At 42.0% G+C, this 24632-nt stretch overlaps 2 protein-coding genes across 5 annotated transcripts in view; both read right to left on the reverse strand.

Moving 5' to 3' along the window:
* The window catches only part of NELL1 (neural EGFL like 1), a 294641-nt gene extending 285489 nt beyond the window's left edge, over positions 1 to 9152 (reverse strand). For 2 of the 3 annotated variants that reach the window (XM_057414377.1, XM_057414376.1), the window contains exons 1-2: positions 8966 to 9152; positions 4733 to 4861 (exon numbers count right to left, since the gene is read on the reverse strand). In XM_057414377.1, coding sequence (XP_057270360.1) covers positions 4733 to 4861; positions 8966 to 9014 — 178 coding nt within the window. In that variant the 5' untranslated portion in view covers positions 9015 to 9152. The remainder of the gene's footprint in view (positions 1 to 4732; positions 4862 to 8965) is intronic. The other variant, XM_057414375.1, reaches the window with a different exon arrangement.
* A 5837-nt stretch (positions 9153 to 14989) lies between these two features.
* The window catches only part of SLC6A5 (solute carrier family 6 member 5), a 37836-nt gene continuing 28193 nt past the window's right edge, over positions 14990 to 24632 (reverse strand). The window contains exons 13-16 of one of the 2 annotated variants that reach the window (XM_057414398.1): positions 24099 to 24199; positions 20021 to 20188; positions 16612 to 16666; positions 14990 to 15477 (exon numbers count right to left, since the gene is read on the reverse strand). In XM_057414398.1, coding sequence (XP_057270381.1) covers positions 15443 to 15477; positions 16612 to 16666; positions 20021 to 20188; positions 24099 to 24199 — 359 coding nt within the window. In that variant the 3' untranslated portion in view covers positions 14990 to 15442. Of the gene's footprint in view, positions 15478 to 16611; positions 16667 to 17468; positions 17752 to 20020; positions 20189 to 24098; positions 24200 to 24632 lie in introns of those variants that run through there. The other variant, XM_057414396.1, reaches the window with a different exon arrangement.

A 24632-nucleotide genomic window follows, 5' to 3' on the forward strand; every position in this document is an offset into this window, starting at 1 on the left:
GCACGGAATTAGCAAGTCAGGAGGAAGATGTCTAAAACAAAAAATTAGGCTCTATAACACACTGAGAAGAAACACTGATAGAGCAGGTTGTACTGCATCTGGAAGCTCAAGTGAGCCTGCTGGGAGGCACCTCTACCCCCTCTTGGTACTGCAGCTTTGCTCTCTCTTCTGGCCTGAAGGAGGACGGCTCTTTTATTTCAGGAACTCGACAAGATTCACTCTTCTCTAACAAAAGAATTGCCTTTCTCTGTGCTTTAAGATGCTTGTTATTCTTTCACCTTTCCAGTTGGAGCTATGATTGAACAGAAAAGAACTCAGCAGTTCCCGGTACAAAGTGGAAGAAGGAGAACAACTGAACTCTGTGCTGCAGGAGCTGCAGGCCAGGTCTTTCTCTTATAAATCCAGTGGTTTAATACACGTAAAGAAACAGTCAAGGACGAAAGGACTACATATAGCTAGACTTTGAACTGCACTTGGTGGTTTATTTTACTTAGTGCTTTACATAGCCTATGTAGTACAAAGATCATTCCTAATTTAAAGACTTAGTTGAAAAATACTGCCAGATTGCTAAGAAAGGGAACAGCAAAGCCTTAATAAACTTCTTGGGGAGACTGCTTTATAAGTAAAGGCTTTAAGCCTCTGTTAGCTCAAAAATAGATGTTGAGAAAAGAGGAATTAAAAAAATAGGCATAGCTGACAGGTTGTAAAAGGAATAAAATTTGACTTTGCCAGCGAGAACTGAGCACAGAACAAAAGTCAGACTGGTTAAGGTAATCACATAATTTAACAGCTAGGCTAAAAATTGGGCTCAGTCTACCTAGAAACAGGACAACAAGTTAGTCACCTCCTCCTTCCTTATAATGAGAGTCTTTCTCTGCCACCAAACTCAAGATCCTGCTGAGGTTTCCACCTACAGGGTCAAAACAAGCCCAGCTTTCCTGCTAGCTAAAACATACAGCAGGACTGAGCTCCATCATGGGGCTATGGCTCAGGGTTTCGTTATAATCCTGTTCTAGGAATTTCAGTATCATTTTGTCATGTTCGTAAGATACTATTTACAGATGTTTTTCACTCAGTGTTTCTAAGATGTTATTGTAATGCATTAGATGGACAATTAATATTTTTCTTTGAAGTAGATTTTCCTCCCACCCCCAGGACTGCTTCTTAGAATTCTCTGGACCCCTGCATGAAGCTAAGGAGATGTGGGGTCAGATACTTGGTTCTTGTTTACCCTGTTCCTCAAGAGCACTCTACTCAAGAATCTCCACTCACCTTCCTTCGGCCCTTTTGTGCTAGAACAACCACCCCAACACCAGGGCTTTTTTCCCCACTCTTGATTGTACAAATAAATAAAAAACAAATAATCAAGACACCACAAGGTTCAGACACCACAAGAGTCAGACTGTTTGCAGAACTGCCATTATGAATTAGATATCTATACTTCATTTAATTCACTGTCAGCTCTTACACTGCTTTTTTGATTCCCTCATCCCCATTTCACAGAGAATGGAACTGAAACACACAAATAATGGAACTGATCAATCAAAATTCCAGCTGAAATACTCTAATAATCAAAGTCCAGGCCCAACAGCACCATTCAGATAACTATACTTAATTATAGGTTTCTACACTTTCTGAATTAGGAACAAGTTTGCTTGCTCAAAGGCAACCCACATCTCTCAACTGCCACTTCAGTTCTATCATGCTGTCACATAGTTTGCAACAGAGCTGAATTTGTTCCTTTGCCTGTGAAGCTGCTTCACACAGAAATCCGAGTTTCAGCTGCTACTACCAATATTATTAGAAAATCAGAATACTCCACTGGCTTCACTGAGGTTGCCTTGGACTGGAAGTGGTAACTCTCCAGGGCAAAGAGTCCTACATTTGCTCTAGGATAAATCAAATCATGGCATCACTCCCCAGAAACTTCATACAAACGGTATGTTACTTACTGTAATAATTGATAGTATCAATGATCCAGAAGCTAACTAAAAACAAGTTTCTCTTTCCTTTGTGCATGTCTAACCATCATTCCCTGCTTCTTCATTTCTTTTTTTTGCCGCTAAATGCTACCAAAGGAATGCCCAAAAACTCATAAAGCTGTCTGTTTCAAAGAGTTTAATTCACAGAACAAGAGTCTCACTTAGGAGAACAATCCATATTTTCACTACAACTGTGCACACAGCCATCTGGGGTAGGGAAAAATTACCATTTCTCTGCCTCAAAGATGCAGACTTCCAGGGACACACAAAGAAACTCTCAGTTTGAACTGCTATAGCAAAGCCATTTCAGGAAATACATCTTACAAGACAGAAAATGATCCCCGGGGAACCTTTTGTAAGCTCAAAGCTCTGTTACATTGCTGTAAGGCCACCACCAAAGGCAGCAGGCAAAACTGACCCTAGGAAAACTGCACACACTAAAGAATATACTCACAAATTCTTCTAATTCCCTCAACTAGCAAGAGCCTACGAGTGAAGAGGTCTTTTTTTGTGGCTCCGTGCTCAGCAATCAGCCTGCCAGGTGAAGCAGGTCCTTCCCTGCCCAGAGCCCCAAAAGCAACACCTGAGCAGCATGACACAGCAAGGCACAGCATGCACTAGCTACTCCCAAACAGTAAGAACTAAAGCAAAGCTTTGCTCAAAGGATGACATCTTGGAGACTGGAAGAGCTGGTCCAAGCGGATACAGTGATTTTGAAAATAAGCACTAACTTCCAGTCTTGTCTCTCCACAGGAGATGTCATGTGTGCTGGGGTTTTTTACCAATCCCTGTAGGAAAAGATTCTAACTTAGCCATAGCAGTTATCCATACATTGCCCTGAGTTCTGCATGACTTTTACTGCAAAAGACCTGGAACACAACCAAACGGTAGTTCTAAAGTAAGTCACCTCTTAGTAAAAGGCAACGCATACAACTGCCAACATACTGCTGACATTTAACAAGTAACAGATACTAACAAGAAGGGAAGCAGCCAGTGGGGCTGCCTCAGACTTCCGTCCCATCTGGTGGCAGCAGCAAAAGACCCCTCGCAGACCTCTCCCAGGATGGAGTAACAGACCAAAGGTCTTCAGTCTTCTCCCAGCCCAAGGGCTTAACTGAAGAGAAAAATTTTCCTGAGCTGTCTTCCAAGGTTTATACCAGGGGTGTTACCCAAGCACAAGGATACATTACAAAATGTGTACATTAGCAAAAAGAATTTATGTTCTGGTAGCTAAAAAAAACTTTATTTACCTAATTACAGCCTTTGAATTTATTCACTTAGTACAGTGAATTTTTATTCATTGCTTCCCATGAACATGTCTTCCATGTTTTCTGCTCATGTTAATTTTACAAGCCCTACCTTTTTTTACACCAGTTTTCTCTAAGTTTCTCTAAACTACAGGTGGGATTCTCCAAGGCAAAAAGAACATCTTCCCCATTAGGCTTTCAAAGCTATTTTCAGTATCAACAGTTTCAATCGGTGTCCTAAAAAACACTTCTCAGTCATCTCCCCTTGAGCTCTGACTACCAATGTGTGAAAACTTACCATGACAGTTCACCAGCATGACTACAATTAACTGCATAGAATAGCAATTGGAGATACTAAAATGTTTTGAATCTGTTCAGCCACTGCAGTCCTTAGAGGAATAACTGTATTTTAATACTGTTTGTCCATAATACACAAACTTGGAGTCAGGGTATTGGGGAAAAAAAAAAAAAAAAAACCACAAACAATTGATAACTTTAGATTAATGTCTTATGGAAATTAATCTGGGAATCATGGAAAATTATGCCTCGTACCATAAAAGATTGGTAATACGACTAACAAATCTGAGGTCTCTAGAATTCTCTGTGTTCTGGCTCCTAAACTGGCCTTGGCCAGGTAAAGAATGAGCTAAGATTATAGATCAGCTTCTTTTACAACTTGCAATGAAGTCAGTTAGCACTGCAGATCCAGAACAAAAGCTAAATGAGATCATAATTGTCTGCCTCTAAAAATGGCTACAGAGGACAGACAGCAAAAAAATGAGACACTAACACACACACTGCAACACAGAGTAAAGCACAGCAATCTGCATTTTACAGATTAAGTCCATGGTAAAACTTGTTAATTCATCAAAAATTCAAGTAATTGAAATTCATCGCAAATTTCACTCACTAAAAATAAAAACACCACCATTTTAGAACACCTCACAAGCATTATCTTAGAATATTGCATGAAACCCACCACAACTCTAAGTGACTTATTCCATACCTGATACTCAGTGTGGGCAGTTAAATGCAATCCTGCTCTATTTTGCCACTTTAACAGTTTGCAGCAAGTTGATGAAAGTCCTGCTACATGTTACTAATCAGTTTCAACACATTAAATGTTTTCTTGTAGCTACACAGCTCCAGCTGTCTGTGTCTCTGCATATGTACAATCACAGAGAAAAAACACATACACCAAATCCATGCCTTAGAACCGCTTTGACTTACCTAGTTAGAAATAAATACTGGGAGTGCTAAAATCCTACACAAAAACAGTTCTCTAAAGATCTCTAACCGCAGCTACCTGAGAGCACACTAAAAATAAATGCCACAGGTATTTCAGGGAAGTAATAAGGGCTATTTTGAAATAAAAAATATAAAAGTAAAAGAAAGCAACAGTTAAGTCAGACCTCCATTACAGGGAATCAGTCTAGGCATCAAAGCTCTTATGAGCTCATGCAGACAGAACTTAGATAAGAGAATTGAGGATGTTTGTCTTACCTTGGAATAAAAATGCCTTGCTGGCATTGTGTAGTCCTGACACTTGTGTTACCCCAAGGGTTGTATTCACAAGATCCAGTTCTGTGATGATATCAATTTGTAAGTCAGGATCCATTCCAAATCCTACAGCTGTTGAAGGCAGACAGAGGGCGAGAGAGAGGGAAGGAAGGGAGGGAGAGTGTTAGATCAATTTTTATTTCAAATCAGGTAATGAAAAGAATGGAGAAGAATACCTAGTGCAGTGCAGACATCTATAGTACCTTTACATTCACACACACTGTATACAGTAATTACTTATAAGATAGTAACTCTGCTGCAGGAAAGAGAAGATTTTCTTCTCCAACTCTTTTAATGAAACTATTCCCTTTCCCCGGATTTTACTACACAAAAGTTGAAACATCCTAAAATTGTACCACTAATTCAGTACCTTCATGAGGCTAAAGAATAATAAATAAGTAAAAGCGTAACCACCTAGGCAAAAAGATGAAAGAGATTTGCAGCATTCACCTATTATTGGCAGCACTATTTCCAGGGAGACGTGAGGAAGAAAAATTTCTCTCGCATCTCTTAGCTTGCTGTGACTAACAGACCAGGCCCCACAGCTCATAGGCCAAACGTAATCTGTCTTCCCAACTGGGCCAAATGACCCTGGAGAAGATATGGCAACAGGGCAAAAGATGCCACCCTGTAATCCAAGAGCCCCAGGTGACTCCCAGAACTGTGGTGTATTGCTTGGGAAGCGCACCTCTGTATTTCAGCACAGATGGTGCCAGTGAAATGTGACAAAGCCTACCTACAAATAGCAAACATTCCTTTACCTCCTCATCTACAGAAGCACAAATCTAAACCTTAAAATGGCTTATACACAGCCTTGACACTCCCTTAGCTAGCAGGGACCTGAGGGGATTCATGCTCCCAAGTAGTTTGAAGTTGCTATGTTCAAAAGCTCAGGGCAACTTGATTGTTACGGTGCACCAAGTTCATTAAACAGACCTTTTTCTAGAGATAGGAAGAGGCCAGCCTGACCGCGGTATCTCTCTCAACATAGCAATATGTGTGACATCAGATCTGTGCCTGACACATAGGTCAAATGTCTCATGCAGGATGCAAGTACTTCCTTAATGAAATTTTTATATAACATCTTTAGTATCGGCAACAGGCTCCAGGAAAATCCTGGCACAGCTGAAGTCAGTGGTAAAAGTCCTACTGACTTCCATTGAGCAACAGCGTTACCTGTAAAGCATTCCCAGACTAATTTCCACAGAGTGGACCTCATGTTCAGGCCTAAATTGATTCATTTGTAATTCTCTTTGAAGGGGTCTAAGAAATTACTGAGGTGTGCAGAATGAGCAAGTTAAGTATTCTACTCATCAGCCATCTGTATCACAGCACTTTCTCCCTTCCTTTACTCAAGAATTAAAACTTGTTGGAACATTGTGTTGTGCTAATGCAGAGGATTCTACTACACAAGGGACAGAGTAGAAAGCCTTAGTAGTAGCTTTAGAAGCTCTCTAGCAACCTTACTCTACAAGGAAAATAAAGATCTAGAGGCATCTGGCAGAACTGAAGCTCCAAGACTGCCAATATACCTAGGTGAGTACATACACAGTGCTTTCATAAGGATGTGGGTATACGTACCTTATTGTAGAAAATTTAAATTAGATAATATGAACCCAGATAAACTTTTCCAGGGGTAAAAAACTTGCCAGATAATCAGCAACATCATCAAGCTTTTAGTACTACCTTTGACTTCACCAGCCCTAGAGGCTCAGGCACTGAAGGACCACAACTGACACTTTGGACAACACCTTCCCCTTTTGAAATAAGCACTGGCATCAGAAACAGCCAGCCACCTCTTCTGGTCCCAAACCACTTGCATGCAGTCAAGGTTTACTGAAGAAACAGCCAACATTTACCAGGTGACTGCTTTCCTTCAGTGTACCTGCCTCTGATTACCAGGAGAGAACTTATCAACCTATCTATTTCCAACCTACAGCAACTCTTGCAGTGCAAAGGCAAACTACAGACACAAACACATACATAAATACAGAGGGTGGTCTTTCTGGGGAGAAGAAAAAAAGGCATTAAAAAAATACTGTTTTAGAAGAGAAACTGAAGGACTTATTATTTCTTCTAACGCTTTCATTCAGAAATGCCTGCCAAGAACAGAATACACTGATATATCAGGATCAGTTAAAACCTCCTAATATGAAGGGAGGTCGAGTAAGCACTAAAACTTGCTCAACGGAAAGGACACACTATGTCCGGGAAGACAAATCTTGACCCCATTAAAGCCAGTGAAATCTCTGCCACAAGCATCTAGAGGGTGAGGACAGAAACCACATCTAGCAAGTATGGTCAATCCCATAAATCATAGTTACTCCTCTGCTCTATTAAAGCTTTTTATTCCAGCCTGAATACCTAAGGCTCAACAAGTATAGATCACTGTAGCTCCACAGGCTTCGATTTACACCGGTGCAGAATCTTGGGTGCCAACTTTAGTGTGTGCCCTTCCAGTTTTTAAAACACTCTCAAAAGCTAAGACTATTTCTAATGGCACAGCAGCTATTTAGCAAGTACCTACACTGTTTTAAATACCTAGTGTATTTCCTGTGCTGGCTCTTCAAATTGCAGCAGGCACTCAAAAGCCTAGTTAATAATTAATAGACAACAAATCAGCACCTTCAGTATGATAACCAAGACTCATTTTCCCCTGCAGTCTCCCACAGTCTATCAGAAAGATATACCACAGGCATGCCAGCCACACTCGCATCTCATTATTTTATGCTGCCTCTCTTCAGCGGAACAAGAAGCTGGCAAGACCGTTTCTTTCCAAGGTAAAAATTAATTATCAACCCGTCTGCTCTCACTGGAGAGCTTTGCAAGGCCTGGGCCCGATCTTGATGGGTAAAGCTTTCAATTCCTATTTAAAGTAATTGGGACGTTTCTCTTTAATCAGTGGCTTACACAAGCAGAACTCCCAACTAATTCAGTCAGGTGGGCGGGAGCAGAAATCATCTCAGGACCTGGTGGATTTGGCCCAACCTGAACTGAAGACACCATGGCAGATTTAAAGAATTAAGCCATATGATTATGAATCACGTCACCAGGAAATCCCTAAAGGAAATTAATTCTTCCTTACAGCTCCAACAGCTTGTATGCTCTGCTTATGCCTTTATCACCTCCACGCGAGCACCAGCAATCGTGCCACGCTCCATCTAGCTAATGTGGAGTCATGCAACGTATGCAGCACATTTATCATTTCCTCAACATGTGAAATGAGCTTTTTAGGGATGGAAAAACTTTAAGCGAAAGCACACTCCACACAAGCAAGTCACCCACATGTACCCACCAACGTGGTGAAAAGGAAGCTCTCTAGGAGAGGCATTTTGCTCTTTCCCCTGACAACTTCAGCGGCAACTGTTGCACACAAAGAACTTGCAGATTGATATTGTAATTCCAAGAAGGGGAGTTTCAGGTCCTACTGACCATTCCGAAAGCTTGTGCGCGTTAGTGGTGTCAACACCACTGCGAAAGGGAAGGCAGTATATTCTTCCAACTATATTTATGGCGCACCTCTCCAGATCTGTAGATTCTGATGAGATAATAATTGCCACAAGTGTAATTGTAATTTAAAAACACGGATTCCTTGACGCTTCTGATAACCGTTTGGGGTAACCTCCTCGAGAACAGATACAAGCACCATCGAGAAACGTTCCCCTCAAGACCTCCGATCGAGGAAGCGCGGTCCCCGTGGCAAAGAGGAGAACAAAGCCTCCCAAAAGGAACAAGAAAGGGTGCTTGGGTCGCGCAGTGCTGTCAGAATAACGCGGCAGGCGCAGCACCGGCAGGCAGACCGCGCCGCCCGCCTGGAACGTGGGTTCCCACGGTACCCGTGCCCCGGTACCCTGTTCCCTCGGTACCGCGCACCCCGGCCGCTTTCAGAAAACTTTGCCCCACCTGCCCTACCGCACCCGCGGAGAGGAGCCCCCCCCCCCCCCCCCCCCCCGGGGGGCTCCCTGCTGCAGAAAAGCCGTGCTGCGCGCCGCGGAGACCCGCGCAGCGAGGGATGGCCGGCTCCTCCGCGGCGGCAGCCGGCAGAGCCGGGGCCACTCCCGTCCCCGCAGGGGCGCAGCCCGCCGCCGGCGCCCCGCAAAGTTCCTGCACGCCGAGCCCCCGCTCTCCGGAGAGGCGGCAGGAGCGGCCGCCGGCCCCGCAGCCCCGGCCCCTCACCTGCCCCGGCGGCGGCCGCACACGCCCAGAGGAGCAGGAGGAGACCCATCGGCACGGCGCGGGCGGCAGCGCCCGCCTCTCCCTCCCTCCCGGTGGCTGCAGCGGAGCCGCGCCGAGCCCAGCGCAGTCTCCGAACCGCGGAGCGACTTCGGCAGCAGCGGCGGCGGCGGCTCCGCCCGCTGCCCAGGCGCGGCCCCGACCCCCCCGCGGCGGGGGGGTCCCCGCCCGCCCCCCGCCGTGACGCGCGGGCCCCCCCCCTAGGCCTCGCCAGCGCCGCCGCACGGCCATGCCCTCGGGTAGGCCGAGAGAGAGGGGTGAGCCCCCGCCGGCCCTTCGTCCCGCTCCCCAAGCCCTTCGCTGCTCCCCAACCGGCTCGTCTCCCACGAAAGACGAAAATCCCCGTGGCGCCGGGCAGTACACTTGTGCCACCGCTTCCTCCTCGTTCCCGTCATGGAAATAGTAAAAATCAACCGTTATTAACTATTTAGTCTTAGTCATAATTCATGCCCGGTGTGAATAAACAGGCTCTGAGATGGTAGAATACGGAAATCCACTGAGTGATAGGCTTTAAAGCACAGCTTCAAACACATCTTGAGCAACATCATGGATGAAGAATGCCTGAATCATTCCCAACTTTGTTCTTCTGTGGATCAGAAAAGTCCCAAGAGCCCGCAGGTGCTGCCAAAATAACACAAGCATCTGAAGAGTAAGTGCTCTGACTGGAGTTGGTCTCACAGATGGGGGTCTTCCCACAGTTCAGCTCAGTACCCAAATGATCACCCACTGGAGAGCAATTGTCATCGTAAAAGCAGTTTCAACTGCTCAGGTTGGAAAAGGAGAGGACAAATGGATGGAAAACAAAAAGTCATGTTCTCCCAGCCAACGCTATTCTTAGAACTCCTCTAATGGCAGAAATTTAGCTTCCTCTATCACCAAAAAATGTGATACTCTGATATGATCTGGTGAAAGCGTAAATAGCTGAAAGACCTGACATTCAGATAAGAATTAATACTGTGTTCGTGAACATTCACAGCAATTAAAAAAAAAAAATACGGCACCTGCAAGGGTGAAGCATTGCTCCTGGCAAGCAAGCTGGATTTCAGCTTAGATAATATTCCTGTGAAAGGCTGCTCTTTCACTCTTGGTTGGACATTGAATGCTTCCTGATTTTGACCTAAATTATTGCTATGTTGCTAACTGCATGGTGTTAAACTGTTAGTCCTGTCAGCCACAAAGCTTGTGGCATTTTGTGGTTTGATGAAGTATTTTTTGCCTAGGCCCAGTATTTCTCAGAGTGGTCGTAAGGTTGGTTGTGTGCATTAGATAAAAGGTTATTAAAAGCACTATTACTCACTGCATAGCTGAGCATGAGGACTCAGTTGCCAGCTGAACAGCAAATGCTGAAAGAAGAGGGAAAAAAACCTCATAGCTCATGGGGTAAAATAACTCCTCAATTCACAAATAAGGCTCGCATCCTGTAAAAGCCTGGCTCCAAAGGAATACTCCCAGTCCACATAGGCAAAGTTTATTCTGCAGCCAGTAAAGAGCAAGAATTAACAGCAGTACACATACAATCACAGAGTTGCTTGCATTGGAAGTGACCTTAAAGCTCATCCAGTTCCAACCCTCTGCCATGGACAGGGACACCTTTCACTAGACCAGGTTGCTCCAAGAGCTGTCCAACAGCCTTGAACACTGCCAGGGATGGAGCAGCCACAGCTTCTCCGGGCAACCTGTACCAGCACCTCACCACCCTCACAGAGAAGAGCTTCTGCCTAAGATCTAACCTAAATTTCCCCTCTGTCAGGTTAAAGCCATTCCCTCTTGTCCTGTCACTACTTAAACTAAATACAAAGAAAAAGAGTAGATGTAAAAGAGGTGGGAATACAAGATGCCATATTTACCAACTGATAAATAGTTATAAAGGACTATATAATCAGTCCAAAATGCTGAAAGTATCCATGTCATGTTTATAATTACATAAATAACTAACAAATGCACTGGAATGAGGCCTTACCAAGACAAATAATTTGTTTATTTCTGTACTCAGCCATGGAGCAATACCTACTGCTTTTATTTATTTATTTTTTTTTAGTTCCCCTACACACACTTAGCTTACATTTGAAGACTGCAAAGTCTAAGTTCAACTTTACAACCAATTAATCTATTGGGTTGGTATAACACATGTCCTTCACAGTCTACATTCCAACCATAGGAATTTCAGTACCTGAAAGAGTCATAAAAGTATTGAATAGTTGGGTTGGAAGGGACTTTAATGCTCATTCAATTCCAATCCCCTGCTGTGGGCAGGAACACCTTTCACTAGACCAGGTTGCTCCAAGCCCCATCCAAGCTGGCCTTGAACACTGCCAGTGATGGGGCAGTAAAATTATGTGACAGTACACACATCTGCAATAGATGTGCCTATCTTCAAGCTGGTTAAGTGACATACATTGCTTTAAAGTGTGGCTTGGTTGAATCCATACAACTCAGTTAAAAAGACATTGGGTTTTCATCTGTTCCCATGAGTTTTAAAGATTTAAAGCAGTAGTGCTTAATGGTGACAGTAAAGGACTGTCTCTTACTCCCCAGATCAATGTGTTGTATCATGGACTCACACTGGTAGACTCTGGAGATCTGAAATTCCATGTGCCTCAGTTTTTCCTCCTGAAAAATGGACTAATGACACTTACCTGCCTCTCAGGACCCTTACAATGCTTGCTGGTAAATTCAGACTTCTGCAAGATGAAATCTGCCTTATGTGTGCAAAGAAGCACTGCAGTCTGCAGTCATTAGGCCCTGCCACTTCCATTGTCTGCACATGTACCTCTCAGAAATGCACACTTACAGACAGGACAAAGTGGTTTTTTGTGTTGTTTTTTTTGGGGGGGGTATGGGAACTGATTACCAGAACTCCTGAAAAAAAGGCCTGCCACGTCACTATTGAGCTGTCTTCAGGATTAAACTCTCTCCTGAAATTACTATCATGATCTTGGCACCGTGCTCGTATCTCTTGTATTGCCACATTTGATGCCACATTATGATCAGACACTGTACTTCAGGTATCTGGGAAAAGCCTGACAAAGGCTCATCTCTGCCAACAGTGAAGCAGGTAGGATGAGTACCAATTCCACAGCAGGCTGCTGGGAAAGGAAGAACCTGCTTCCTTATTGGGAAACAAATAGGGAACCAAACCCTAACCAAACCAGCAGGAATTCAGCTTTGAACAAGATACAAGAACACCAGGTATCCTTACACTTTCCTCCTTCACTTGCTCTTCCCTTATACCTCTCATTTGCATCTCCAGCAGATATGAACCTCTTGATTTTAGCAACCTTTGGGATATTGAATTGATAGGATAAGAAGGATTTAAGGAAATACAGTTAGTCCCCTGATAGTCAATCAATTATTCCACAAGCTACAAAGCACTCAAATGGTTAAGAACCCAACCATTTAATTGATACTTACTTCTGCAGCTGTGCAACATCTCCATTTCCCAAGAGGGCTGTTGCCAGTTGCTGCTCAGGGTTTCTAACAATCAAATGGATCAATTCTGCAGATACCTTAAGGCTGCCTGTTAAGTAAGAATGATGTTTGTGGTGTGCAGAGGGTGGGGAAGGTGGCAGTAGAAAAAGAGGCAGTTCATTCACCAGGAAAATGTCAATGTATTTTCTGTTTTAAACACTGGACATTTATTTAGAGTCTTTAGAGCCCATACATTATAGAATAATTTTCATTTAATCACATTCAAATATAATAGGCAAATATATAATACAATAAATTGCATTTGTACACATAAATACAAAATCTGAGGTAGGGCCTCAAGAATAATGATTTCTGAAATTAAGAACATACAGCATTGTAATATGCACTGCATGAGATATATATGATGCATCCTTTGTAACATAATGTATCTCCTCCACATATAGCTAATGAAAAAAATTATAATGACCTGGTTAGGGTACAAATCTTTATCCATAGGCAGCAGTACCCTACAGAATGCCTGTAAATATATATATATATTTATATATGACATTACGCAAGTAATTAAGATTTAACCCATCAGTGATGGGTCCTTAATAAAGTGCCATAGGACACAGGGCGCAAATTCTCAGCTGGTGTGAACTGTCACAGCCCCAAAAAAGCTGTGACAGTTTATACCAGCTAAGCATCTACCTTACAAGGTAATTATACATAATATAAATGGTAGATAACAGCAGGTTTTAGTTGATCAATAGTTTTCCTTAACAATGGAAGATAGCTATAAGGCAAATGGTTACCTGAAGATGTATTTAAACATTATGGACAAATAATAATATTGTACGCAATAAGGTCCAGCCCAGTTCTCACACCATCTTAAACCCATCAGGAAAACCTTCTGTCTTTGGCTGCCTGAGGGTAACAAAGGTAGAAACCCCCAATGCCCCTACCATCCCCCCCCTTGAGTTGTCAACCTGAGTCCCTTGGGAATATCAAGCTCTGACCACTTTACAGTGGATACCATTTAACTACAAACAAAGAAACAAATGTCTCTTACAACAGCATTACTTAGCAAAGCAGAGAAGCTGAGAAGCTTTCTGTGATGCTGCTTGCTAAAGCTCTGCAAGCCCACAATCCCTACAAAAGTCTGTCTCTGATTGCAAGAAGTGGACCTGCAGAATAAGAAACCAATAGGAAACCAGTGTCTGCCAGAAACAAGCAGCTGCTTTAACACAGACAACAAGAAAACATCCATACAACTGTACATATATTCAAAAAGGCCAAAGATATTTAACATAAACCAGGCATTGGAATTTTATGGTAAGAGAAAACCACACAGTGTATCGAAAGCAATGATCTTCAGTGCTGAAGCTCATCTGATGTGGTCAGTGGAGCAGAACCTAAGCAAAAGACTACTTCAACCCAATTGAAACGTCATATAAAGACAATCCAAGTCTTTCTCAATTAAAGGTCATTTTGTTAAACCCTTCTTTTTGGAAACAAAGTGCTGCCACATCTAGCTGAAACACAGGTTGTAAACATTGCATATTAAAAACACTAGGAAGACCCCAAATAATTTGAAGATGGCAAGCATCAGGTATAATCTTTAATGCATACAATAATGCATCTCAGCTCATCCAGAAATTCAATTTAATTTCAAAGAAAAAATATGCAACATAATTCCACCAAATTTGAATACTTTTTTACTCACAAGATAGATCTGCAAGTACGTACATCACATTTTTTACTAATATGGCTTTTTCCTTTTTTTTTTTTTTATCTTTACTGGTATTTAATTAGTTACTAAAATTTAGGTTTAGAAAATTATCGAAGTACATGCAAGCTTTTCCTAGGACATGGTAAATGAAGTACATTCCAAACTTCAAAGTGACTTCTCATTTAAAGAAGACACTGCTGGTTACTTTAATCTCAACATTCAGATTTGGCTAGTAAAATACTTCTCAAAAAAAGTCTAATGTAAAAAAAACAATCCTGCTTTAATCATAGAGCAAAAACTTCATACCTTCAGTGATTTTTAGATGCATTTGTCTCCCCTCTCCAAATACTTTTGCAAGCTTAGGAATGGAGGTCAAAGCTGAATACAAATATCAGCTAGAACAAAATCACTATTGCTTGTTTTTAGAGTTTCAAAATCAAGCCTAATCCTGTGCTAATGACTTAGCAGGCACAGGAACAACATCTAAATTAAAAGCAAGCAGATTAATTACATAAATCATGGAAAGCAATTTGATTTTTCATATGCATTCTGGTTTGGTAATCCAAGCCAAATAGAAGGTATCATAACCTAGCAGTATCCCTTCAAATGGTATCTCCTTTATGCTGAAGGTAGGCAGTAACTGACATCCTTACACTGAGGTAATTTTATTGCAATTAGTTAATCCCAGTTCCAATGCATGTCCTGAGACAAGTTAGTAAGTGAAAGGATTCAGAACTGCTAAGCCATTTGAGAGTGTTTTCTTTTTTTTTTTCTTTAAAAAAAAAAAAGAACAAACCTATGTATTATTTTTATTTTTTTTTATCACAGTAGTAGTGAAGAAAAACTGGCTTGGACTCTTAAAATCAAACCAAGATGCTAGGTAATATTGGTAAAGAGAGGCCTAAAGCTATTTATCCTGACAAAAATACCGAATTCTCACTAAAGGCGCTGACTTATGTCCCCTTCTTCAACCAGAGAGAGCCCCTCAGCGCTGTGGAGATATGGGAGCCAAATTTCCAGCTCACCTTTATGGACCTTCTACACCAAACAGAGCATGGCTTCTCATACCTGCCTCTGCTAGGAAAATAAAAGCCAGGATTAACAACAACAAACCTCTCATTAAAATAGCAGGCGAAGCAGAATTAAGGCAGAGGAGCTCACAGAAGGGTCCACTCTTTCTGCCGTGTGAGACAGGGACCAACAGAGCCCATGGAGTGGAGATTCAGGGCCAGCAAAAGATGTTGCAAAATCTGCCCTCGCTTCACTTGTCTGCCCGAGGATTAAAGGTCTCCAGCAGCGCCTAGAATTGGCAACACTAACTGCCCCGTGAAAAAGGAAGTTCAGCAAAATGATTAATATATTTAATATACATATATATATATGCACACACACACACAGAGAAAAGAAGTTAACAGTTTGTGGAAGTATAACGTTAAGGTTTAGGTTTTGCTTTGTTTTCTTCAACAGGATGAAACAACGCATCTACTGATCTATGGACACACATGAACGGAAGATTTACCTGAGACCCTGTAATATGAAGACAGACAAACAAAAGAAGGGTACAGAAACAGTCCCCTGAAAGAACATTTACTGGCTACTACAGTAGTGTATGTGGGGAGGGAAAAAAACAGCTAAACTACTCTAAGCTCACCATTGGCTACACTGATATTTATATAGACATAAAACATCACTAGTACACACTACATGAACACTGATCACTGTTAAAAAATATCATATACGTATGTATAGGATATAAAAAGATAGTTAAAGGTTACAAGGTTTGTCAATTATCGAAGATATATTTTTCTCCCTCATTCTAGTGCACTGACAATAAACTGGGCTAATATTCTATTCAGGTAAATCAATGTACTTTTAAAAAGCTCTATTTTTACTCTGCCCAATAGGTAACATAATTATTGAAGTCTAGCATTCATATCACCACTTACAGGTGATTTCTAAAATGTCATTTTTCACAATGTCCTATTGATATGCAGTGTTACAATAGCCATCTACTAAGTTGCCCTCTCCGCCCTGCCCTCCTGTTTTGGATATCTAATGCTGCATCTGTATGGATGACTGCAGTGGCTAATTGTTGTGGGGTTTGGTGGGGGTTATTTAATGAAAATGTTTTAAATGCAAACTAAAGAAAAAACAAACAAAAACCAACCGAACAAAACAAAAACAGACAAAAAAAAAAACAACCCACAAAAACCAAAAACCAACCCCTATGTACATTTCAGAGACTACCGCTTTGAAGAATTTACATGCTATATATATAATACATAGGCAACTGGGGTTTCTGCTATTTCCCCATTGGTTGAAAGAGAAGAATACATCATCTAAAGTTTATGTAAAGAGGTTTAGAGGAGAATTAATGGGGAGTCACAAAGTTGAACAGCACATCTAACTTCTAATAACTGTTGTCAGGCGGTAACTAGACTACACTTACCACAGTAAGAATACAAAGTTAGGCACAAATTATATGATGGCTTCTTGAGGAGATACTGTAAACAAAAGCAGAGAAACAAGGGAAACCACCTTCAGAGGAGTGAAGTGAGTAAAACCACAGTTGCTGTTAGAGTGGAGCAAGGTTTCTGACTCTTTGTATAACTGAGGCATTTTTAACTGAAATGACAGATATCAAATTATCAGAAAAAACATACAACAGTTCTTTAAACAGTGATGCCCATACATACACCTCAGTTTGGCACCATTTCCAAACCACTTCTAGACTCAAATGCAGATTAGTCCCAGTCTCAAATCATTAATTCCTGAAATTTTGCTTTCACTTTTCTACTTGAAAAGATCAGATGGATTATAGTATTTCTGTTCTGGTCCCACATATTGCTTCCTTGTGAGCTGCTTAAAGGGTCTCCACTTGCTTAAGATAACAAGTCCTCAAAGGTAGTATATATCATGCAAGAAGCACACAGACATGATCGGTCAAGGTCTGCTGTTACTGTAGGAAAAGTAACCATGCTTACTGTGGAAGCTTTCTGCTGAATTTGTACCAGGACTACAGGACAACCCTTCTTTGCTCACTTCCATCTCACCTCAGGGCTGAACTTCTCTTTGACTACACTGCTAAGGTCCTAGTCCTATCATAGCTACCTGTTACAAGGATGCTTGTGTGAAATGAGTAAAATTCTGTACATAATTTCTTCAACACAATTTTTCTGTTGTGTTTCCTGACAAAACCTGGTATGTCACCTGTTTCACAACATGCTTTTGGTATTTCATCAGGTACAGAACACATCATGGGCATCACCTACACCTGGAAGTGGTCTATCTAGGTCTTCTCTATAGCATGCAACAGTAAGTCCTGCTTTCCTAAGCAACCACTTAAGAAAAGAAGAGAAGAAACGGGGAAAGAAAATGGAAAAAAAAGTATAGGAGAAGGTTGACAATGTTATTGCCACCCATGTAATAACTATTAGCATTGGGTCCCCAGTTCTATATCCTTCACTGGCAGTTTAAGTCCCAGGGAAGAGGTTCCCAGTGGATCAATCATATTCATGTAACGTTCACCACGGTGCTTGGCCAAAAACGGACCCCAGTCAGGCTGTGGAGAACACACCAACTTGAGTCGCTGCAATGTGGGGGAGAGAAAAGAAGGTCTCATTTGAAGTTACCAAGCAGAATAATGACACAGAAGGAATGAGGATAGGCTCATTTAAGATTATGGATGATAGCCCTGTAATGCTCCACTGCTCAGTGTTTGTTTTGCACAAAGTTTGCAAGATTAATAGAGGATCAAGTGCCCAGACTTTAATTATACATTCTCCCCTGCACCATATGAGGGGAGCTCAGAACCACTGCTGCAGATTGCAAGGCTCACTTACTGAAGGACATGTGCACAATTACTTAGCCCAATGGTCTTAAGCAGTGGGTAACGGCATTAAAATAATTGGATTTCTGGTTTGCATATTTCCCAAAGGTACACAAATGACCAAAAGGAAGTACACTGCTATGAATGAACAAGGATTTTAATTTTGAGATGACAAAATGTTTCATTATTATCAGTGGGAAAAAAGAAAGAGGAGAACGTTAACCTGGCAAACAACAAAAATCTTCTCATCTTTCCACTGATTTTCTTATTGAATATATAATTTGATTGGTGCATTTACAGATAAAAAGGAAAGAAAACATATTTCTGATGACTTAAAAGGGAATAATTATATGTTTATTACCTAATAAAGTGAATCAGGCCTATATATCAGTTATTTTAATCTCTGCTTAATTACCAGTCTGCAACTCTTACCTCCCAAATCAACCATAATAATTTTGTGCAGCAGACTTGGTATTCAGGAAATACCAAGCTGCAGCTGAAATAGCTTCAGCTAAAGCCCCTTCAAAATAGATCCAACTTTCTGATGTTTCTTTTCTTGCACTAGTAGAGGGGCAGTTAGGAGAGCACCCTATTTTTGCACCAACAGTACACATGTTAAGTTTGAAGATTTGAAGCAGAGCAATTTGTCTCAATGAGAGAAACCCATGAGACGATGAACAAGCAAGTCTAATTTCTCATTAGCTCATTCCCAGCAGGAGCAATTGTCTCCTGACCTGTGCGCTCCAATATGCTCCACACAAGGCCTGAATGGCCCTTTAGACAAGTGGCCTCATTGCCTAGTGCCAGTCATGTACTCAGATGGTGCGTCCCACCGCTTAATATTAAATTCCCTTGCTCTGTATGAAGCAGAAAGGCATGCTCTTTTCCCTTAGGCATGTGTAGTGTGACATATTGAGAGACCAAAAAGATTACTCTATTTTAGTACATTTTCTCTCCTTTACATCTTTGAGGCATGTAACAGCCCCGATGGGTTTTGCAGGAGAGCTGAACTGCAAAAGCAGCTATGGAAAAGGGGAAGCGAGCATCTCTTCCTCATCCCAAGGAGGGAGCAGCACAAGCAGCATGCAGCAGTGAGAGACCAGATCTAAGAAAGCCTCAAAGGCCAAAAATAAGAGCATGGAACTTCTTCCACAGACAAGGTGAAGGCAGCAGAGGGAGGAAATGCTGACATGAAAAAGGCATTGCCTGCAAAGAGCTGAGGAAGTAGTGGGATGGGACCAGCCAGGGAGCAGAGGGGATGGCAGCAGGATGACAGGGAGGGCCAGAGCACAGAAACAGGGAGCAGAAAGGGGCTGCCACACTTCTGGAGCAATGGGGGAAGCAGCAAGAATCTGATTTGCAAAATAAACACAGGCAGCATAAAAATAAATTGCCACCTGGAATTCCTTTTAAGCCCAGGTGTGAGAGAGGATAAGCTTATTCAAGAAAAATAAAGAGATGAAGAAGCAGGGGGGAAATGGATTGCCAGCAAAGTTCTAAAATGAGTCATTTGAGCTGTAGAGCATGAGTTCTTTCCATTACATCTTATTTCTGAATTTCATCAAGTGTCACAGACTCCTGCAGTGCATCCTGCATGATTCTGCTACCCAACCATCTCGCACCTTGCAAACAGGCAACTCCAGATTGGTATCACCTTGCCCTGACAGCCAGGCTTGCTGCGACACAATATGCACCAGCAGTCAGTGCTTCCTACGTTTACGGGCTGCTTTTGCAAACAGAATAGCAAAGCTAGAACAGCTTTCTCTCAATAACATCATACCAGGGCTCTGTAACTCCTTCTAGTTCCCATAAAAGCAACCACTTAACAATTCAGGAACAGGGAATAGAATGTCTGCATTTTAGATCAACCGAGCGTCTCTTTGCAACACAATAACTAGCTTATGAGAAAGTAATGTAAGCACTATTAGACATTCAATGTCACCAAAAAAAAAAAAAAAAAGTAATGTAAAATAAACTAGGCAGTCTCCTGCAACCATATTTTTAAGCAGCAAAAAGACAGAAGAATTACCTCAATAAATTTGCCTGGGGCTAGATGCATTTTTATCACAAACATAACTGGGATCCAGATAACTGAACAGGCCAGCATCAGCCATCCAAGCACCATGGACCAGCCTGGATAATGGTAAGCTCCATAAGTCATTGGTTCCCATTGGTAAAAACTGAAGCAAAGAATAAACTGGAAACAAAGAAGGGAAGCAAATATGTTTGATTAAGCAAAACAAGCTGCCTATGCAACAAACGGTGGGTATCCACACACAGGGCTGGTATGTATGGAATAAAAGTACATCCACCTGCAGCAGGGCACTGCCTTGAGCTGTACTAAACAGGTCAGAGTATGAATCTAATGAGTTTCATGGAAATCTTGCAAAATCACGCAAAAATAACTGCATTTATGCTGGAAGAATTGATAGTAGAAACCTGACCCTAGAGTAACATGCTTTATTACATGGTCTTTTGACAGTTTTACTTAATGTGATTATGCTAAGTTACTCCATTTCACTTACTGTATGAACAGCAATACATCTACTTATATTGGTGCATAATTCAGTAACTTTGGGGAAATGCCTGTGCTCACAATAATTGCACACAGAAGATTTATAACAGTATAGCTAGGTAAAAGCGCATATCAGAATGATTAGTTTTATGTAGAGTAGTTGAAAGTCTAATATTAGACTACCCAAATTTATCAAATATTAGCTATACAGACACAATAACAGAAAAGAATACATTGCTTGGTTTTGCTGTTACCACTGCATAAAAGTTGAATTACAACTGATCAGCGTCAATTTATTTCTCACCATAAGTTCACTAAATAGTACATTTGGAAGGAAGAACAACAGGACATGCAAGTTTGAAGTGACCTCGTTTGCTTTCTGATTTTGCTTTCCTTAAGAGACAACATAATTTCGTATTCCCTAGTTGTGATTATTGGCAGTAGGTAAAAGGCAAGTCTGGTTGGGAAAGGAACCAAGCAATTTGTAGAAAAGACTTACAATTCCCTTCTGAAGTCTTAACAGTAGCATCTTGAAAACAACCATTGGAAGCAAAGCAGATTACAAAACCCATGTGTACATGCAGTTTTAACACTGCCCTCACAACAAGAATAGACATTGCCTTATCCTAATAAATATAGATTAAGCTGGGCTATGTCTTCAAACATTCAAAAAGGGATTTACAAACTCCACCTGTATATTGCCACATCAAACACCAGTTGCCACTACCTAGGTAAGATAGATCTACCTGGTTTTCATGCATAGTAAAACTACACTTCAGTAAGGACAACTGGTAAAGAAAAACTATGTGGGAAAGTCCATCTTCATCATACCCATTGGAGAAATTGTTCTCACCATAGAAAATGTCTTTTCCTTGTAACTCAGGATTTTGTTCAGCTCACCAAAACTCACTAGTCCTTTCACACATAAATCCCTGTCTGAAAAAACTAAACATTTTCCAGTTTTCAGATAAAAAAACAACCTTCATTTGTGAATTATCAATGCCAACAAGTTAGTCAAAGCACAACTTCTCTAGAAGAAGTGACACCAGAGGAGTAGAGCATCACTGCTTTGCTTCCTCACACCACTCAGCCAACACCACACTTCCTAGGATTTCTGAAAATACATGTATTTTGAAACCATAGCTTTTTCTCTCTTGCACCTAACCATCTATGAACACTTGTGGGAACTATTTAGTACTGCTGTGAAATGATGAGGTTTTAAAACCCTACACAAATACTTAAGAGTTGGAGTTATTCAGTCTGGAAAAAAGAAGGCTCCGGGAAGACCTTAGAGCAGCATCCAGTGCCTCAAGGAGCTACAAGAAACCTGGAGAGGGGCTTTGGACAAGGGCCTGTAGGGACAGGATAAGGGGGAATGGCTTTAACCTGACAGAGGGGAGATTGAGATAAGGTCTTAGGCAGAAGTTCTTCCCTGTGAGAGTGGTGAGGTGCTGGCACAGGTTGCCCAGAGAAGCTGTGGCTGCCCCATGCCTGGCAGTGTTCAAGGCCAGGTTGGATGGGGCTTGGAGCAATCTGGTCTAGTGGAAGGTGTCCCTGCCCATGGCAGGGGGTTGGAACTGGATGAGCTTTGAGGTCCCTTCCAACTCAAACCATTCTGTGATTCTATGAATAATCTTGTTGCACATTGGGTCCATGCATCGGGGCTTTCAAACTGTAGTCTGTGCTCTTAAATTTCAAATACTGGTGAAAGACAGCACAGAGACTTATCAAGCCAAAGGCTTTTGAAATGGCTTAAAGAATGATTTCATTCTTGTACCCAAAACTGATACACAATTAGAGACTATATACGAATTGAGGTTAACGTGGTGTTAGAGAGCTAGACAGTAAAGGCAGATACAGTTTTACTTTGATGCTTGGACTTGAAAAAACAAACAAAATAGTAACATGGAGCATGTGCCCCCTCTTCGGTTAACTAGAGGATCTGCACTCGGACTACAGCATCACGTCAGCGTTTGGGGTTCAAATAGAAAGAAAAGAAAAAGAAAACCTCGCAAATAAACAGAATACAATCTGCTTTAAGTCTAAACCCGGTTTTTCCCACGCTGGAGCCCGGGCAGGTCGATGCCGCTCCCCCACCCCGCGGAGCGCAGGCAGCCTCTGTCCTGCAGCGCCACCTGCTGGCGCAACTTGGAAATATCGGTTGTAAGAGATCCCAGGCTGGTTTGAGTTGGAAGGGACCTTAGAGCTCACTGTTCCCATCTCCTGCCATCGGCGGGGACACCTTCCACTAGACCAGGTTGCTCCAAGCCACGTCCAACCTGGCCTTGAACACTGCCAGGGATGGGGCAGCCACAGCTTCTCTGGGCAGCCTGTGCCAGCGCCTCAGCACCCTCACAGGGAAGAGCTTCTTCCTAAGGGCTCATCTCAATCTCCCTTCTGTCAGGTTAAAGCCGTTCCCCCTTAGCCTGTCCCTACAGGCCCTTTTAAAAAGAGCCCTTTGACCAGCTCTGGAGTCCTCAATATAGCAAAGACAATGACTTGTTGGAGAGTGACCAGAGGAAGCCACAAAGACACTGAAGTACCTCTACTGTGGAGACAGGTGAGAAAGCTGGGCTTGTTCAGCCTGGAGAAGACTCTGGGAGATCTTACTGCAGCCTTTTAGTTCTTAAAAGGGGCCTATAAGAAGGATGGGGAGAGACTTTTTAACAGGGTGTGTTGCAACAGGATAAAGGGTGATTGGTTTAAAATCATTCAGTCTGGATGCGAGATAAAAATTCTTTACAATGAGGGTAGTAAAACACTGGTACAGATTACCCAGAGAGGTGGTGGAAGCGCCATCCCTGGAGACATTCAAGGACAGGCTGGATGTGGTTCTGATCTAGTTGAAAATGTCTTTGCTCATTGCAGGGATGTTGGACTAGACGACCTCTGAAGGTCCCTTCCAGCCCAAACTGTTATATGATTCTATAAGCCCCTCTCCAGATTTCTTGTCAGCCCCTTTAGGCACTGGAAGCTTCCTGAGGTCTCCCCGGACTCTTCTCTTCCCCTTGCTGAGCAAGCCTTTTTTCCTCTTTTTTCTTTCTTTTCTTTTTTTAGAGAAACTCAAGGGATTTCAATTTGTTATTTCAAATATAACTGTATTGATCTTTGTAAAAATATCTCCAGCTTTGCAGCTAAAACTTTGTCACTCAGATTTCCACATAAGCCTTCCCAAAGGATGCCTCCCAGATCAGTTTAGGACTCAATAATGTGCTTTTTCTCTATCTTATCCTGAGAACGGAACAGAGATTGTGTCACTTCCATTCCCATGCTACGTGTATACATACATACATACATATATTTTACATGCACACACATGCATTCAGTGGTCATCGCTAGCACAGCACTTTGCACACATGGGGTAAGGCTGCCATAGCAGCATGAGGATACTCACCACCCCTCTCCACCAAAAACACCATCACTTCTGCTCTGTCTCATTTACTACACACACATGCAAGAACATATGCACACACATACGTGTATGGCTAGGTATCTGCACCCAAGATGTAATTACCACCCTTAAGAAGCCATAGGAAAGAGGAAGAAAGAACAAAGCTCTTTGGAGAAGACATTAAATAAACCTTTTACTTACTGTTAAAATAGTTGGGGTCACAAATGCCCAACAGACTCTCCAGAATTTGCTTGGCTTAAATCCAATCATCATTTCTATATCTTCACAAAATCTTTGTAATCCTATGAATAGCAAACATGCACACAATTAGGTGTGAAAGAAACCAGCTGGAATTTGCTAGGAGGCTCTGGTGGCCTCTCTCATATCTAATTACAAAAAAAACCTGACTTGTTGGTTGAAAACTTCAGTGGAGGATCTACCACACAGTAAAATATGAGACTATTACAGTGGGAACCATTCCAATAAAATATTTAATTTTTTAAGGATTAAAGCAAAACTGAGCTTTTACACAGAGATTAAGCATTCAGTATGATTTGGGTTGAAGTGTTAATAGTACAGACTGGTTAGCTGCAGTTATAGGATCACAGAACGATAGAATGGTTTGAGTTGGAAGGGACCTTAAAGTTCATCCAGTTCCAACCCCCTGCCACGAAGGGGGACACCTTCCACTAGACCAGGCTGCTCCAAGCCACGTCCAACCTGGCCTGGACCACT

The sequence above is a fragment of the Pezoporus wallicus genome, unplaced genomic scaffold (assembly GCF_028554395.1).
Source record: "Pezoporus wallicus isolate ANWC-B61680 ecotype Strahan unplaced genomic scaffold, APGP_CSIRO_Pwel_v1 contig_5967, whole genome shotgun sequence".
NCBI classification, from domain to species: Eukaryota; Metazoa; Chordata; class Aves; order Psittaciformes; family Psittacidae; genus Pezoporus; species Pezoporus wallicus.